This window comes from Peromyscus maniculatus, chromosome X, assembly GCF_049852395.1.
Source record: "Peromyscus maniculatus bairdii isolate BWxNUB_F1_BW_parent chromosome X, HU_Pman_BW_mat_3.1, whole genome shotgun sequence".
Lineage (NCBI taxonomy): Eukaryota > Metazoa > Chordata > Mammalia > Rodentia > Cricetidae > Peromyscus > Peromyscus maniculatus.
Window position 1 is genome coordinate 123,492,590 of NC_134875.1, and position 17,787 is coordinate 123,510,376.

At 39.4% G+C, this 17,787-nt stretch overlaps 1 protein-coding gene across 8 annotated transcripts in view; it reads left to right on the plus strand.

Annotated features, from left to right (window-relative positions):
- LOC102911227 (uncharacterized) overlaps positions 1–17,787 on the plus strand; it is a 60,775-nt gene that overhangs the window by 30,262 nt on the left and 12,726 nt on the right. For 6 of the 8 annotated variants that reach the window (XM_076562687.1, XM_076562683.1, XM_076562685.1 and 3 more), the window contains 2 exons: positions 16,289–16,415; positions 16,592–16,726. In XM_076562687.1, the coding sequence (XP_076418802.1) occupies positions 16,289–16,415; positions 16,592–16,726 (262 nt within the window). Of the gene's footprint in view, positions 1–12,578; positions 12,648–12,670; positions 15,644–16,288; positions 16,416–16,591; positions 16,727–17,787 lie in introns of those variants that run through there. The other 2 variants (XM_076562689.1, XM_076562688.1) reach the window with 2 other exon arrangements.

The following is a 17,787-nucleotide window of genomic DNA, read 5'->3' on the forward strand; positions in this document are numbered from 1 at the left end:
AAGGTGAGAGGACAACTTTTGGAGTCAACTCCCTCCTACCTTTATATGGGTTCCAGGGATTGAACTCAGGTCACCAGGTTTCTGTGGCAAAGATGTTACTCTCTAAGCCCATTTCAGCATTTTTTTGTACTAAGATTTTAAAAATAATCTTACAAATTTTCTTTTATCTATTTGTGATGGTGAGGATCAAACCCAATGCCTTACACATGTTGTCTTAGTCAGTATTCAGTTGTTATGAAGAACACCATAGCCATGGCAACTCACATAAAGGAAAGCATTTAATAAGTTTCAGAAGTTTAGTCCATTGCCATCAAGGTGGGAAGCATGGCAGCACACAGGCAGAAATGGTGCTGGAGGGGTAGCTGAGAGGTCTATATCTGGATCCACAGTCAGCAGGAAGAGAGAGACACTGGGCCTTGCTTAGGCTTTTGAAACCTCAAAACCCACTCCCAGTGGCACACTTCCTCCAACAAGGCCACACTCCTATTACGTTTTAAGTAGTGCCACTCCCTGATGACCAAGAATTTCTATGGGGGCCATTCTTATTTAAACCACCTTCATGCTAAGCAAGTACTCTACCATAGAGCTATACTTTCAGACACTTCTCATTTAAATGGTGAATTATACTAATGAATTTTTCTTTTATTGGGCCATTATTGTAGTCCTAGAATAAATTTCATTTGGTCACGTGGAGGTTCCACTGATGGTGTAAACAGCTTAGATGCAAGAATGGAGAACATTCGGTAGGGAACTTCTGCCCTCCGGGGTTCCTCCATTGTGCTGTAAGCCTGTATTTAAGGTTTCCTCCCTCTTTCAATCAATGGCATTCATTCAATCAATGGCATTCGGCATTCTGCTGGGGCGAATGACCCACTGTCTCTTGTCTCTGTTTTTTTTGATCCACAGCCCCTCGCTCGCACATGGTGAACGGGTGGTATTAGCGCAGGTGCTACCACAACAGTCATGTTGAGTTATTGTGTTAATGTGGTTTATGTTTATTTAGAAGTTTCACAAGTGAAATTGGTCTGCTATTTTTTTGTTTAGTACAACCTCCAACCATTTGCATACCAATTTGTTTGATTCTTGTCAAAATGCAGAAGCATTGTCCTTTCTCAGGAAGAATTTTTCCTGAGTGTTAGTATTAGAATTGTCTTTGAAGGTTGGGTAAGATTCCTGTGTGAGACCTTTGTAGGTTAGTTCCTTGACTTGCCAAAGAGTAGTATAGCTGGGGCATATTATAGATTTATTTTTAGCTTTTTTAGAATTCTCCACACTGATTTCCAAAGTGACTACACCAGTTTGCAATCCCACCAACAGTGAATTAGGATTTCTCTTTCTGCCACATCCTTGCCAGCATTTGTTGTCAGTTTTTTTTTTCTTGATCTTACACATTCTGACTATGGTAAGGTGAAATCTCAATGTAGTTTTAATTTGTATTTCCATAATTGCTAAGGATGTTAAATGCTTCAGATATTTCTTAGCCATATTTATTTCTTCTGTTGGGAACTCTCTGTTTAGATTCATAGGGCATTTTCTTTTAAATTTTCCATGTGTTTCTTAACTTTTGTTTTAGTTCTTTATATATTTTGATACTAATCTTGTCAGACATTTAACTGGCAAAGTTTCATTCCCACTCTGTGGGCTTCCTCCTTACTTGATTGTTGCCATTAATATACAGAAGCAGATTAGTTTTATGAGGTCCCACCTGTCAGTTGTTGACCTTAATTTGGGGGCAAATTGAGTCTTATTCAGAAAGTCCTTTACTACACCTATATCTTCTAGGGTACTGCCTATATTATCTTCTAGGAGCTTCAACATTTCAGGTTTCATATTGAGATCTTTGGTCCATTTGCAGTTGATTTTTTGCAGGATGATAGATGTAAATCTAATTTCATTTTCTACACTGGACTTCTAGATTTTCCAACACTATTTGTTATCTTTTGTCCAGTATGTATTTTTGGCATCTTTGTCAAATATCAAGTGGCTATAGTTACATGCATTCATGTTTGGGTCTTCTGTTTTGTTCCATTGATCCTCATGTCTATTTTTGTGCCAGTACAATGCTGTTTTTATTAGTAAAGCTCTGTAATGTATCTGGAAATCTGGAATGGTAATCTCTCCAGAATTGTTTTTTGTTGCTTTATGGTTGTGTTCTCCCACCCCTCAGGATTGTTTTGGCTATCCTGGATCTTTGGTGGCTCCATATTAATTTTAGGACTTTTATTTCTGCAAAGAATATTGTGGGGTATTTTGCTTTGGAATAACATTCAATCTGTAAATTGCTTTTGGTAGAATGGTCATTTTTACATAATTCTACTCACCCATGAGCATGGTAGGTCTTTCTATCTTCTAGTTCCTTCCTCAGTCTGTTTCTTCAGAGATTTGAAGTTTTCATTATAGTGGTTTTTATCTCCTTAGTTAGGTATTCCTAGATATTTTTGAGGCTAGTATGAATGGGAGTGTGTCCATGATCGCTTTCTCACTGTTGGTATGTAGAAAGGCTTCTGATTTTGTAAATTGATTTTGTACTCTGCCACTTAGCTGACATTGTTGAACATTTCTAGATGTTTTCTAGTAGAATTTTTGGGATCTCTTATGTATATCATCTTACTTATACATCATCTGCAAATAGGGATAATTTGATTTCTCTTTCCCTATTTGTATCCTTTTAATTTACTTCTCTTGGTTTATTCCTCCAACTAGTGCTTTGAGTACTATATTGAAAAGCAGTAGAGATAGTGGACAGCCTTGTCTCATTCCTTATTTAAATGGAATTGCTTCGTGTTTTTCTCCATTTGGAATAATGTTGGCTGTGGGTTTGTTTTATATAAATAGCCTTGATTATGTGAAGTTATGTTCCTTTAAGTTCTACTCTCTCTAGGACTTTTATCATAAAAAAATGCTGGGTTTTGTCAATGGCCTTTTCTGTATCTATTGTGTTGTTCATGTGATTTTTGTCTTTAATTCCATTTATTGACCTGGAACTCACTATGTAGGCCAGGCTAACCTTGACTTCAGAGATCAGCCTGCCTCTAACTCCTACATGCTGGGATTAAAGATGTGCACCACCATCCTGGCACAGAAGGCTTTTATTTCTTATGGGTCTGCTTAGTTATTGGTCTCTATTTGGTCTGACTTTGGCTTAGATTAATCTAGAAATTTGTCCATTTCTTTTAGATTGTCTAAAGAAACTGAGTGGTTTTTTTTAATATTCTCTTATAATACTCATCTATGCCTATTCAAAGATTTGGCCTATTCACAGTACCCCATAGTTTTAGTTTCTTCTTCTGTTGTTGTTGTTGTTATTATTATTATTATTATTATTATTACTAATATGTAGTTTGATCCTGTTGTGGATGGGAGTTATTTGGATGAGTTTCATCTTTTTAAATGTATTGAGACTTATTTTGTGTTGTAAAATACCTGAAAAATGTTCCATGTGCCCCAGCTAACATAATACAAGAAACTCTTACAAGGACTTTCTGCTAAAATTTCAGAACTCTCGCATTATTTTTCTTTGTAATCAGATTGGTGACTACCCTAATTGTCATCATAGAGCCTTCATCCAGTGACTGATGGAAACAGATGCAGAGATCCACAGCTAGGCACAGTCTAGTCGAAGAGAGGGAGGAGGGATTGTATGAGCAGGGGGTGGGGGTGGGATATGTGGGGACAGTTTTCAAGATCATGTGGGGAAATCCACAGAGGCAGCTGACCTGAGCTAGTGGGAGCTCATGGACTCTCGACTGATGGCTGAAGACCTGCATGGGACTGAACTAGGCCCTCTGAATGTAGATCACAGTTATGTGGCATGGTCTGTTTGTAGTCACTTGGCAGTGGGACCAGGATTTATCCTTGGTGCATGAACCAGCATTTTGGAGCCCATTCCCTTTGGCGGGATACCTTGCTCAGCCTTGATACAGGGGGCAGGGGCTTGGTCCAGCCTCAATTTGATGTGCCAGACTTTATTGACTCCCCATGGGAGGCCTTACCCTCTTTAAGGAGTGGATGGGGGTAGGGTAGGGAGTAGGTGAGGGGAGTGGGAGGAGGGGAGGGAGGGGGAACTGTGGTTGGTATGTAAAATTTTTAAAAATTAAAAAAGAATAGCTTTCCCAGTCCTGTTCTTATGACTAATGAAAACAGCATTTGAAATGAATTTCTGAAAAAAAAATGAGAGTATAAGGCAAATTAATAACTTGAATAAAGGGTGTGGGACAGAAGATGACACCCAAACATATAACATATAACCAAATTCCTATAGCCAGAGGGAAACAGTTTAAAGTGAGGACATTCAAACACATCCATGTACAGAGAATCTAGAAAGCCAATATGGCCAGGACCAGACACATACAAGTCTAATCTCTTACCTCAGGCTAGCTCACAGAATCAGTACAAATATAGCTGAATATTCTAGTAGCATCCTAGTGCAGAAGCAATCTGTAAAACTACCAGAGGTGGTTTGGTTTTGGTTTGTTGCCTTCTTGATTTTGTTGTTGTTGTTGTTGTTGTTGTTGTTTTTATTGTTTTCTTAATGTTCAAGAAACTGGTATCTGGTCCAAAGGCATAAACAGGATGAAAGTGAAAGGATGAAAAAAACATGTTCCATGGAAGTAGATACCTAAAAGATAACTGGGATGGCTATATTGAATACCAAACAAAAGAGACTTTAAGTCAGATACTTCCAAAGAGACAAATATATTGAAAAATGATCAATTAATTGTGAAGATAAAATACATTTAAGCATATATAAAACAAACAGTATATCCCCAAATATATAAAGCAAAATAGTTGAGCAAGTGTCCTTATGGTATGATTGATCATCCATTGGGTATATGCCCAAGAATGGTATTGCTGGGTCTTGAGGTAGATTGATTACCAATTTTCTGAGAAACCTCCATACTGATTTCCAAAGTGACTGTGCAAGTTTGCACTCCCACCAGCAGTGGAGGAGTGTTCCCCTTAACTCCACATCTTCTCCAACATAAGGTATCATCAGGGTTTTCGATCTTAGCCATTCTAACAGGTGTAAGATGGTATCTCAAAGTCATTTTGATTTGCATTTCCCTGATGACTAAGGATGTTGAGCAATTCCTTAAGTGTCTTTTGGCCATTTGAGATTCTCTGCACCTAATTTTTTTTTTTGGATTATTTGGTATTTTGATGTCTAGTTTCTTGAGTTCTTTGTATATTCTGGAGATCAGCCCTCTGTCAAATGTGGGGTTGGTGAAGATCTTTTCCCATTCTGTAGGCTGCTGTTTTTGTAAGTAAATTTGTTGCAACTCTGAGGCTTTGGTCCCGGGTTTTGGCACCAAAATGTGAGTTTTGCAACTCTGGGAAAAGGTGTCCTGATTACCTGAGGAGTCAGAGAATACCTTGAGCTGCTTAGGATGGCTCTGAAGGCTGGAACTGCAAAGAGACAGCTCAGCCCTGGAGGGCAAGGTATCTCAGACACCTTGAGCCACTCAGAACAGCTCTGCCCTGGAGGTGTCCCAGATACCTGGAGCTGTTTAGCACAACTCTGATGGCTGGAATTGCAAGGAGACAGTTCAGCCCTGGAATGAAATTTTTCTGACTGCTCAGGAGAGTCATGCCTGGAACTGCTTCAACAGGAAAGGGTATCCTGACAATTCAGGAATGGAACTGCTTCAGCAGGGAAGGGTATCCTGACTGTTCAGGAAAGTCAGGCAATACCTGGTATGATGGGGGATGGTTTCCCTGCAGGATATAGCAATCCTGCTCCTTTCCTGGAAAGCTGCTAGAGCTGAGGTTTGCTGTTTAATAATTTCACCAATATCTGGCGCCCAATGTGGGGCTCGAACCCATGACCCTGAGATTAAGAGTCTCATGCTCTACCGACTGAGCTAGCCAGGCTCCAGATATTGGTGGAATTATTAAGGCCACTCCACATAGTTAAAAGGAGATTTATTTAATGGTGTAACTTCCAAATGAAGGGATAGGTAGGTTGAGGGTTCTGGAAAGGATGCAGTGTAGTCCAGTGGTGTTCTCTGGAGAGCTCTGTCGGTCCACCTCTAGTATCTGGGTTCCCAGCAGCAAGAGAGCACGGCACGTCCCGATCTCGGGTCTTCAGGGGCCTCCTTTGGCCCTGCCTTGTAGGCGTGACAGTTACTGAAGCCTCAATGGGGGTTGGAACTTCCAGAACAAAGCTGGAATGGCTACCTACTACATCAACATGCTTAGCTATATCCTTGAACAGATGGATTTCTGCCTCTGGAATGCTAGGATTAAAGGCATGAGTGCCAAACATTTTCTAGCCTCTGAATCTAGTGGCTGTCTGTTCTCTGACCCCAGATAAATTTATTAGGGTGCACAATATTTTGGGGAACACAATACCACCACACTCTCTTGCTCTGTCCACTGAGGGACATCTCAGCAAGGATCTTATGTTCAGCTCCCCCTTGGTCTGACTACTGAGGGACGTCTCAGCAAGGTTCTTCTGTTCAGCTCCCCCTTGCTCAGTCCACTATGAGACAACTCAGCAAGGTTCTTCTATGTGCCAGTGAATGAAGGTCTTCACAACCAAAACTTTTGAGAGATTTACTTGAGAAGGAAGAGTCGAGGAGAGTAGCTGCCTTAACCAGGGTGGAGAGAACAGCTTCCAACTGACCAGACAGAGCAGTTTATCTAGGATATCTTGAGGGTGGAGTCAACCAGTGATTGGTTAGTTTTTTCTGCCCAGGAATTGGCCAGTTTTGTGGACTAGGGACAGAGGTGGCCCTGATTTCAAGGCCAAACTGTGTTTCTTTCACTGGCTTTATTTAGCTTTTTTACACTACCTCTAAGACCAGGGCACATTTCTTTCACTAACTCTGATTCTGGGAACCAAGAGTGTTATTTTGACACTAGTTTCAGAGTCAGTGCATGTTTCCTTGGTTCTGGGTTTGGGGATAAAGTGTTCATTTCTATGGCTCAGGTCCCAAACCCAGGCTATGTTTCTTTCCCTGGTCCTGGGCCCCAGGGCCAGGATTCTACTGTCCTCCTCTGTGATTGGTTGGTTTCACAAGTCAGTTTGCCAGGAGCAGAGATGGTTCTGATTTGAACCAAACTGTTTCTTTCACTGGTCTTATCTGAGCCATCTTTCCATAGTTCAAGGCCCAGGGTCAGGGTGGGTTTCTTTAGCCAGCCCCCTTTCCCTACAGTTTTGTCTTCTTGACCATGTCCTTTGTCTTACAGAAGTTTCTCAGTTTCAGTTGGTCCCATTTCTTAATTGTTGCTCTCAGTGTCTGTGCTACTGGTGCTGTATTTAGGAAGTGGTCTCCTATGCCAGTGCATTCTAGGCTACTTTTCCACTTTCTCTACTATCAGGTTCAGTGTAACTGGATTTATGTTGAGTCTGATCCACTTGGACTTGAGTTTTGTGTATGGCAATAGATATGGATCTGTTTGCATTCTTCTCTACATGTCACATCCAGTTATATAAAGGGTGATGTTTCTCTGATTGCTTTCTTAGCATACTTATCATTTGTATATAGGAGGGCTACTGATTTTTTTAGTCAATCTTGTATCCTGCCACATTACTGAAGGTGTATATCAGTGGTAGGAGTTCCCTGGTAGAATTTTTGGGGTCACTTATATATACTATTATATCATCTGCAAAAAGCAAAAGTTTGACATCTTCCTTTCTGATTTGTATCCCCTTGATCTCCTTTTGTTATCTTACTGCTCTAGCTAAAACTTTGAGTACTGTATTGAGTAAATATGGAGAGAGTGAACAGCCTTGTCTTGTTCCTGATTTTAGTGAAATAGCTTTTGAGTTCCTCTGCATTTAGTTTGATGTTGGATGTCAGCTTGCTATATATTGCTTTTATTATATTTAGGTATGTTCCTTGTATCCCTGGTCTCTCCAAGACCTTTATCATGAAGGGGTGTTGGATTTTGTCAAAGGCTTTTTCAGCATCTAATGAGATCATCATGTGTTTTTTTCTTTCAGGTTGTTTATATGGTAGATTACATTGACAGGTTTTTGTATGTTGAACCATCCCTGCATCTCTGGGATGAAGCCTACTTGATCATGGTGGATGACTTTTTTAAGGTGTTCTTAGATTCAATTTGCTAGTATTTTATTGAGTATTTTTGCATCAATGTTCATGGGGGAGATTGGTCTGTAATTCTCTTAGTTGCATCTTTGTGTGGTTTGGATATCAGGATAACTGTAGTCTCATAAAAAGTTTGGCAATGTTCTTTCTGTTTCTATTGTGTGAAACAATTTAATGAGTATTGGTATTAGCTCTTCTTTGAAATTCTGGTAGACTTCAGTGCTGAAACCATCTGGCCTGGGGCTTTTTTTGGTTGTAAGTATTTTAATGACTACTTCTGCTTCCTTAGGGGTTATAGGTTTATTTAAGTTATTTATCTGGTCTTGATTTAATTTTGATATGTGGTACCTATCCAGAAAATTGTCCATTTCTTTTAGATTTTCCAATTTTGTGGAGTACAGGTTTTTGAAGTATGACCTAATGATTCTCTGGATTTCCTCAGTGTCTGTTGTTATGTTCCCCTTTTCATCTTTGATTTTATTAATTTGGATATTCCCTCTCTGCCTTTTGGTTAGTTTGGATAAGGGTATGTCTATCTTGTTGTGATAGACCCCAGACCCAGGGTACTACCTTGTCAAGTGGGTGCCCCAAGAACCCAGACTCTGGTCCAGTTGATGCAAACAGCAAGAGGTTTATTGATGCAGCTGTACAGTCAGGCCACTCTTGTCCTGAGAGCAAGAGTCGCATCCTACTGCAGCCACATAGATACTTTTAAAGGAAAAACCCACAAAAGCCACAAGATTACAATTCCCATACAATTTCGTTTTGATTGATTTATGTTTAGAGGCTAATTTCTCAAGATCATGATCTGATCACAGAGGGGGTACAGTCATGTCCACATGCACATTTTTCCTAAAACCTCAAGGGGGGTATCAGGATGGGAGTGATAGTTACACAAAGGTTACAGTGGTCTTTCTTGGAACACTTGCAATTATCCCATTCACAGTTGAGCGCATCTCTTAATAGAAATCTCTTTACATTTTACATTGTGGCAGGGGTGGTTGGGTAATGGCTGAGTCAGTTTGCCCTTGGAACTACCTTTTTAGTTCCTAATTCTCCTGGGGCTTGGGGGGGGGGTGTAAGCCTGAAGGGTTAGGGTCTTTCAGTTGACTTTGTCAAAGAACCAACTGTTTCATTGATTCTTTGTATTGTTCTCTTTGTTTCTATTTTATTGATTTCAACCCTCAATTTGATTGTTTCCTGATATCTATTCCTCCTGGGTGAGTTTAATTCTTTTTGTTGTAGAGCTTTTAAGTGTACTGTTAAGTCATTACTGTGAGATTTCTCCAAATTCTTTTTATGTGGACATTTAGTGCTATGAACTTTCCTCTTAGTACTGCTTTCATAGTGTCCCATACATTTGGGTATGCTGTACATTCATTTTTCAATGAACTCTAGGAAGTCTTTAGTTTCTTTATATCTTCCTTGGCCCAGTGGTGATTCATTTGAGCATTATTCAGTTTTCATCAGTTTGTAGGCTTTCTGTAATTTGTGTTGTTGTTGAATTCTGACTTTTAAGGCCTGGTGGTCTGATAAAATACAGGAGGTTATTCCAATTTTTTGTATCTGTTGAGATTTGCTTTGTTACCAAGTATGTGGTCAGTTTTAGAGAAGGTTCTGTGGGTTGCTGAGAAGAAGGTATATTCTTTTTGTTTTGTTTTGTTTTGTTTTGTTTTTGTTTTATTGTTGTTGTTTTTCAAGACAGGCTTTCTCTCTGTAGCTTTGGCACCTTTCCTGGAAATCACTCTGTAGCCCAGGCTGGCCTCGAACTCACAGAGATTGGCCTGCCTCTGCCTCCTAAGTGCTGGGATTAAAGGCATGCACCATCAACTAGCAATATTTTCCTTTGTGTTTGGGTAGAATGCTTTGTAGATGTCTATTAAGTCCTTTTTAGTCACAATGTCTGTTAGTACCCTTATTTTTCTGTTAAGCTTCTATCTGGATGACCTGTCCATTGGTGAGAGTGGAATGTTGAAGTCTCCCACTATTAGTATGTGGGGTTTGATGTGCAATTTAAGCTTTAGAAACCATATATGTTTCTTTTACATATGTGGGTGCCTTTGTATTTTGTGGGAGCCCGTTTTCGGGTTCCTCGTGGCTTTACCCAGCATGTCCTCATAGAGGATGATTAGGACCACGAGCCTAAGTGCAGGTGTCTGAGACGGTCTGCACTTGGCTGTGCTGGGGGAGGAGGTCTTTTGCTCCATCCCTTGGCATCTCTATAAATACCCTGGGACAGAGACAGTCAGGGCCTGTTGGAATAGGTTCCAGGCCCTCTCGAGGCTATCCTTTATTTTTTATCTGTTTATCTTCGCAATATTCTCCGCAATAAATCCTTCTATCTAATATTTCCTGCTGCTCACACTCAAGAAAATTCTGGGGAACTGTGGAGGTGGTGGGTAAACGCCCCACAGTATTTGGAGCATAAATGTTCAGAATTGAGACTTCATTTGGTTTATTTTCTTGTGATGAATATGAAATGTCCTTCTCCATCTTTTGATTAATTTCAGTTTGAAGTCTATTTTGTTAGATATTAGTATAGCTACACAAGCTTGCTTCTTAGGTCCATTTGATTGGAAAATCTTTTCCCAACCCTTTACTCTGAGGTGATCTCTGTCTTTGAAGTTGGGTGCAACAGAAGGATGGATCCTGTTTTTATACCCATTCTGTTAGCCTGTGTCTTTTTATAGGCAAGTTGATATTAAGAGATATTAATGGCCAGTGATTGTTAATTCCTGTTATTTTTTTTTGTTTGGGTGGTGGTGATTTTGTGTGTGTGTGTGTGTGTGTTTCCCTTCTTTGGGATTTGCTGGTGTGAAATTATCTATTGCCTGTGTTTTTGTGGGTGCAGCTAATTTCTTCGGGTTAGAGTTTTTCTTCTAGTACTTTCTGTAGGGCTGGATTTGTGGATATGTATTGTTTAAATCTGGTTTTGTTGTGGAATATCTTGTTTTCTCTGTCTATGATGATTGTCTGCAAAACATCTGTCCACGACCTTCTGGCTTTCACACTCTCCTTTGAGAAGTTGCGTATAATTCTGATAGGTCTGCCTTTATATATTACTTGGCCTTTTTGCTTTGCAGCTCTTAATATTTCTTTATTCTGTATGTTTAGTGTTTTGATTATTATGTGTCAAGGGGACTTTTTTCTTTTGGTCCAGTCAATTTTGTGTTCTGTAAGCTTCTTGTACCTTCATAGGCATGTTCTTTTTTAGGTTGGGAAAGTTTTCTTCTATGATTTTGTTGAATGTATTTTCTTTGCCTTTGAGCTGGAATTCTTCTCCTTCTATCCCTATTGGTCTTAGGTTTGGTCTTTTAATGTTGTCCCAGTTTTTCTGGATGTTTTGTGTTAAGAATTTGTTGGATTTAACATTTTCTTTGACTTATGAATCTATTTCCTCTATTGTCTCTTCAGTGCCTGTAATTCTCTCTTCCATCTCTTATATCCTGTTGGTTATGCTTGCATCTGTAGTTCCTGTTCTTTTACCCAGACTTTCATTTTCCAGATATCCCTCAGTTTGTGTTTTCTTTATTGCCTCTATTTCAATTTTCAAGTCTTAAACTGTTTCCTTTACCTGTTTGATTATTTTTTCTTGGGTTCTTGCCTTTCTTTAAGGGATTTATTGATTTCTTCCAATTTTTGTCTTTTCCTCCATTTCTCTAAGGGAATTTTTCATTTCCTCTCTAAGGGCCTTTATCATCTTCATAAAGTTATTTTTAAGGTTGTTTTCTTTTGCTTCATCTGCATTGGGATGTTCAGGTCTTGCTGTTGTAGAACCACCAGGTTCTAGTCGTGCCAGGTTCTTTATGTTGTTGAATGTATTCTTACACTGTTGTCTACCCATCTGAATTGGGGTAACTATAGGTACAGGTGTTGATTCTTCCTCAAATCAGTGCAGGTATATCTGTGCCTCCAAGGGTTGCTGATGCCACAGGGGATGGTTGGTGGGGGTGAGTGGGATTTGTAGGTTACAGGGTCCAATGCGTGGCAGGGGTGGTAGAGCGGCCTAGCCTCGGGAATCTTACCTGCTGACACACACTACTTTTTCACTTGGGTTCTAGAAATTCAAGCACCTTACCCACTTAACCATCTCCCTACCCTACCCTGTAGTCTTTTAGAGTATTGCCCACTACTTTTCTACTCTGAATCAAAGTTAGGCAAAACAGAGACAACCACCTGGCACCCCTAAATAGGTTAGGAATGGACACATTTATTAATAATGTCTTCTCTGCTTCCTCTAACACCTGGGACTTGGTAAGCACAGGCTACTACTACTAGTAGTCATCAATAGGGGTAGAACAAGGACAAAGGTAAGCAAACTATGCTGTAAAGCTTTCCCACAGCCTTTGTGTTGCTTTTTTCTTTGTTCCATCTTTGTGTGGTTGCTGCAAACCTGTCACTTTTGCCAGGGTTATATTTGGTTTGGTCTCTTCTTATTTTTAAAAATTTAATGCATTTATTTATTTATTTATTTATTTATTTATTTATTTATTTATTTATTTATTTATTTATTTATTTAGAGAGAGAGAGAGAGAGAGAGAGAGAGAGAGAGAGAGAGAGAGGGAGAGAACCACCCCCTACCCAGGCATGGAGGTAAGAGGACAACTTATGGGAGTCATCCCTCTTCTTCCACCATATGAGTGGGTCCTGGGGTGGAACTCATATTGTTAGTCTTGGTTGTAAGGGCCTTTACCTGCTGAGCCTTTAACTGTCCTCTTGTTTGTTTTTTGTTTGTTTGTTTCTGTGAGAATGCGATCTTAGAATTACCTACTTTTTTGTTTTGATGTCATCATTGTGGGGTGAATTATTTGTCACCTGGAATGTTTTTAGAGAGGTTCAGTGCTGGTGATTGAACTTGGGTTTCTACTACTGAGCTATATCCCTAGCCCGGTCACAAAATGTTGTCTTATTTTCCATTGTTCTTAAGAAAGTTTTGAGTGGATATCCACTGTTTTTGTTGATTTGTAAGGAGATCCTAGGATTCAAGTGGTCTCCATGATGTTTAGTTCAAAATCTGGCAGAGTAGTCCAGTGCAGTAGCTTCAGTGAATGACTTTTGCTTTGGGTACTACTGACAGGGATTTTGTATATACTAACTTTGTTTTGTTTTATCCCAGTCTTCCTCTCACATTGCATTCATTATTTTTCTTGTTGCTGTGACAAAATACCTGGCAAAAGCAGCTTAATATATAAGGCTTTGTTCTGGGTCATAGTTTCAGAGTGTCAAAGTCCACAGTGAAGTTTATTTGCGATATGGGTGTGTGCTAGAGGCAGCCAGAGCAGGGGATGGAGAACACAGGCCAGCACCAGAACTGGAAGCAGATATTAACCTTCAGAGCCCTACCTTCTAATAACCTTCCACAAATACCATTTCCTAAAGGCTCCACAACCTCCTAAAACAGTGCCACCAGCTAAGGAACAAAAGTTCAAAGCATTGTGGGGTATATTTTTTATTTGAATAATGAGGTCATAGCATGCATGACCTTAATTTCCCCCTTGTTTTTTTCTGCCACTACCAAATCTTCAAATGCTTCTTCATTCCTTTGTTTACATATTTTACCTTCAGAAGTAATGCTTTTCATTGTCACCTTTGGTTCTGCATATTTTTCCTACAGCTAGCAGTTCTTTGATATAGCAGATTAGTCTTTATGTACTTTCATGCACATAGATGGCAAGGCACTGGGCATCTTTCTAAACATGATCACTTTACCCCTTCTGCTCTGGCTTTTCAGACCCCTCTTGTATTTCTGAACACTTCATGGCAAGAGTTTGAAAGACAACTGGGGTAGATGTTTGGTTTTTGTTTGTTTGTTTGTTAGTTTTGGGTTTGTAGGTGATTAGAGCATTCTGTAGTCCTCTCTAATTTGTATTATACATGTGAAAGTATTGGTTATGAGTCATCCTATGTGCTGTGTTGAGCAGTAAAGTTTACTAGGAAGTTTATGGAGAGATTTGAGGGATTTTTGGTAGTTGGGTTTTTTCCAAATGCTGAAGATTCAACCTTTGTACATACTAGACAGGTGCTCTGCTAAAGAGCTGCATCCCAAGCCCCTATGTGGAAAGATTTGGATTTATACAAATGTATTTATTCTAGACTACTTGAAAGCTCCTTATTTTTAATTGTAAGAAGCTAAGATATAATTTACCTACAGGAAAATGGATCCTTTTAGTGTATAGTTATATTAACCCATAGCTGTAAACCACTACCACAGTGGAGGCAAGAGTTCTGTTACTCCCTTTGTAGTCAACCCCTATTGCACCTGGTCCTCTAACTCCTGGTATATTTTCTGTCTCTGCAGTTTTTAACTTTCCCATTAGTTACATAAGTGGAACCATACAACAGATCGCTGCTTGAGCTTGGCTTCTTTCATTTAGCACAGTACATTTACTATAGGTATTATCATCTATGTCATTAATTCCTTCATTTTTATTATTGAATAGTATGACATTATGTGGATTCAAGTTTGTTCATTTGCTGACAAAAAGTGCTTAAGTTATTTCATGTTGGGGTGAATAAAAAAAATGTTCATTTGTAAGCTTTTGGAGGCTGTGTGACTTTCATTTCCCTGGGATAAATACACCTAGGAACATTATTACTGGGTTGTTCAATAGTATATTCCTAACTTCACAAACACTTGGAAAACTGTTTCCAAAGGCCTGTGCTCTTTCTGCCTTCATGTCTGTGACAACAGAGATCCAGCTGCTCCATGTCTACACTACTTTATTGTGAGGTCTCCTGTTCTCACAGATGTGTGGTGGTATCTCATTCATTGTGGTTTTAATTTGCAGTTCCCTGATGACATTTTTTATGTATTTGTTTGCCATTTATATGTCTTGTTTGGTGATATATCCCCCCATTTTTTTAAAGATTTATTTATGTATGTATGTATGTATGTATGTATTTATTTATTATGTATACAATGTTCTGCCTGCATGTATGTCTACAGGCCAGAAGAGGGCACCAGAATTCATTACAGATGGTTGTGAGCCACAATGTGGTTGCTGGGAATTGAACTCAGAACCTCTGGAAGAGCAGTCAGTGCGCTTAACCTCTAAGCCATCTCTCCAGCCCCCCTTTTTTTGTTTTAATAGTTGTTTTTATATTTTCAGATAGTTCTTATTTGAGTTTTATACTCTCCAATAGTCTAATAGTACTTTTTATGTTATCAGATATCTGATCTGTAATATTTACTTCTATTCTGTGACTTGTCTTTTCATTATCTTTAAGAGTGAGTATCAGAAATTTTTGTGTTACTTGCTTCATCAGGATTTAAGGGACTTTATCCCATACTTTTCCCCTACAAATACTATAGGTTTAGATACTACATTTAAGTCGATGCATTTTGAGGTGTATTTTTTATGCTGCAGTTATTTTGGAATCACTTGTTGGGATAATTTTCAGGAAAGTGGAGGGAGGAACTGAAGCAGAGACTATGGAAGAATTCTCCTCATATGAAGCTTGCTATTCCTGCCTTGCTCAGCTACTTTTCTCATACACCCAGGCCCACCTGCCTAAGGATGTTGCTGCCACAGTGGACTGGGCCCTCCCGCATCAATTAAAAATTAAGAAAATGGACCACAGATATGCCTGTAGGTCAAATCTGATGGATGTAATTATTCAATTGAGGTTCCTTTCCCTAGGTGACTCTAGTTTGTGTCTAGTTGGCAAAACCTAACCAACACACACGTATTATAGTATATTAGTTGCCATAATTTTAACTTTTCTGGCAGACACATAGTGATGTCTCATTGTGGCTTAAATTTTCACTTACCTGAATATGGCTTGCATTTTCACTGTTATACTTAAAATATAAGACATGAGTATGTCTGTGTGTGCCATGTATATGAAGGTACCCATGGAGGCCACAAGAAGGCACAGCTAGAGTTATAGGCTGTTGTGAGCCACTTAATGTATGTGCTAAGAGCCAAACTTCAGTCTTCTGGAAGAGCAGCAAGCACTCTTAAACACTGAGCCATCTCTGTAGCCCCTATACATACTTAGATTCTGTTTTTCTCCTAGATACCTATCCTTATGATAATATCATATCATTTTAAATATTTTATCACTTAATGCAATTGTTTTCTGTCATGATTTGTGATTCTCCTTCAAAGTAGGCTATTAGTATGTTGTGAAGAAGACATCTTGATGAACTGGGAGCACAATTAGAAGTTTCCTCATATATCCTTATCACTCAGTGGTCAGCATTTTAGAATAAAAGAAGCTTTCTGTTACAGGAACTAGTGACATTTGAGGATGTAGCTGTGGATTTTACCCAGGAGGAATGGCAATACCTGAACCCTCCACAGAGGACCCTATACAGAGATGTGATGCTTGAGACCTACAGCAACCTTGTTTCTGTGGGTAAGATGGCTTCCTCAAATAATTTTTAATGGTTATTGTATCCAGTGTGGGGAGGGCCTTGGCTTGATTGATTTCATATTTTTCTTTCATTAAAGGAAACACAAAATACTGGTTAAATTGTTTGTGTCAAGTGATAGATCTCCTGTGCTGATCACAAACTGCAACTTCTGTTTCAGGCTCCGAAGACCAAGGAGGTATCTATCATTTATCATCTTCAGAACAGCAGGTTACTAAACCAGATCTCATTATCAAGCTGGAGGTAGAAGAACCAGAGCCAGAAGATGGGGAGATTTCAGTTTGGAGCTTTCCAGGTAGTATCTTAATACAGCCCTCTGTCCTGTTTTTCTTGTAAGGTAGATCAGATTCAGGATGAGCTTTCCTCTCTTTTTCCTTCCTAAGTATTTCCATCAAGAGGTTTGTCATGCACAGTTGTCTCTGTTTTATGCTATTATTTGCTGGTAATTGCTTGATTAGGCAAGTTAATTCACTAAGAGCTGTAGCTGGAGGGCTTCTCTCCAGGTTCCCCAAGCCCCGCAGTCCCACAATCCACTTATAAAATAATCACTCAGACGCTTATATCACTTATAAACTGTATGGCCGTGGCAGGCTTCTTGCTAACTGTTCTTTTATCTTAAATTAACCCATTTTTATAAATCTATACCTTGCCACGTGGCTGGTGGCTTCTCAGCGTCTTTACATGCTCTTCTCCTGGCGGTGGCTGCAGTGTCTCTCCCCTCAGCCTTCCGCTTCCCAGAATTCTCCTCTCTCCTTGTCCCACCTACTTCCTGCCTGGCCACTTGCCAACCAGTGTTTTATTTATATATAGAGCAATATCCACAGCACTTCCCCTTTTCTTCTTTTTTTAAAAAGGAAGGTTTTAACTTTAACATGGTAAAATTACATATAACAAGACAATTACCGAGCAAGAATTATAGTTACAATATTAAAGAAGATGTCCTATCTATCTTATATTTGTGAGTTTAAGGTTTTATATCTAACTTATCTTTTATCATAACTGAGGAAATTACAACTATCTAGTTTTCAACCACATCAAAGACCTGAGAAGGAACATAATGGTCCCTGAGAAATGGTAGATGGATGCAAGCAACTTTCGGGAATCTTGCAAGAGTAGACCAAGACAGCTGGCAGCCTGGACAGTCACCTAATGTTTCTCAGCATTGTTGGTGCATTCAAATTGGCTATAGGCCTAGAGTATCTGACAGACCATTTTCAGAAGCAGGATTTCTGAAAGACCATCTTACCCTGTCTTGGCAGAGTACAGTGGTCGCTTTCCTTGTGTCCCGCTTGTCCAGAAAGGACAGCATTGCATTTGTACTGTCAGCCATCAAGGCAAGGGCAGTTCTTTGCCCAG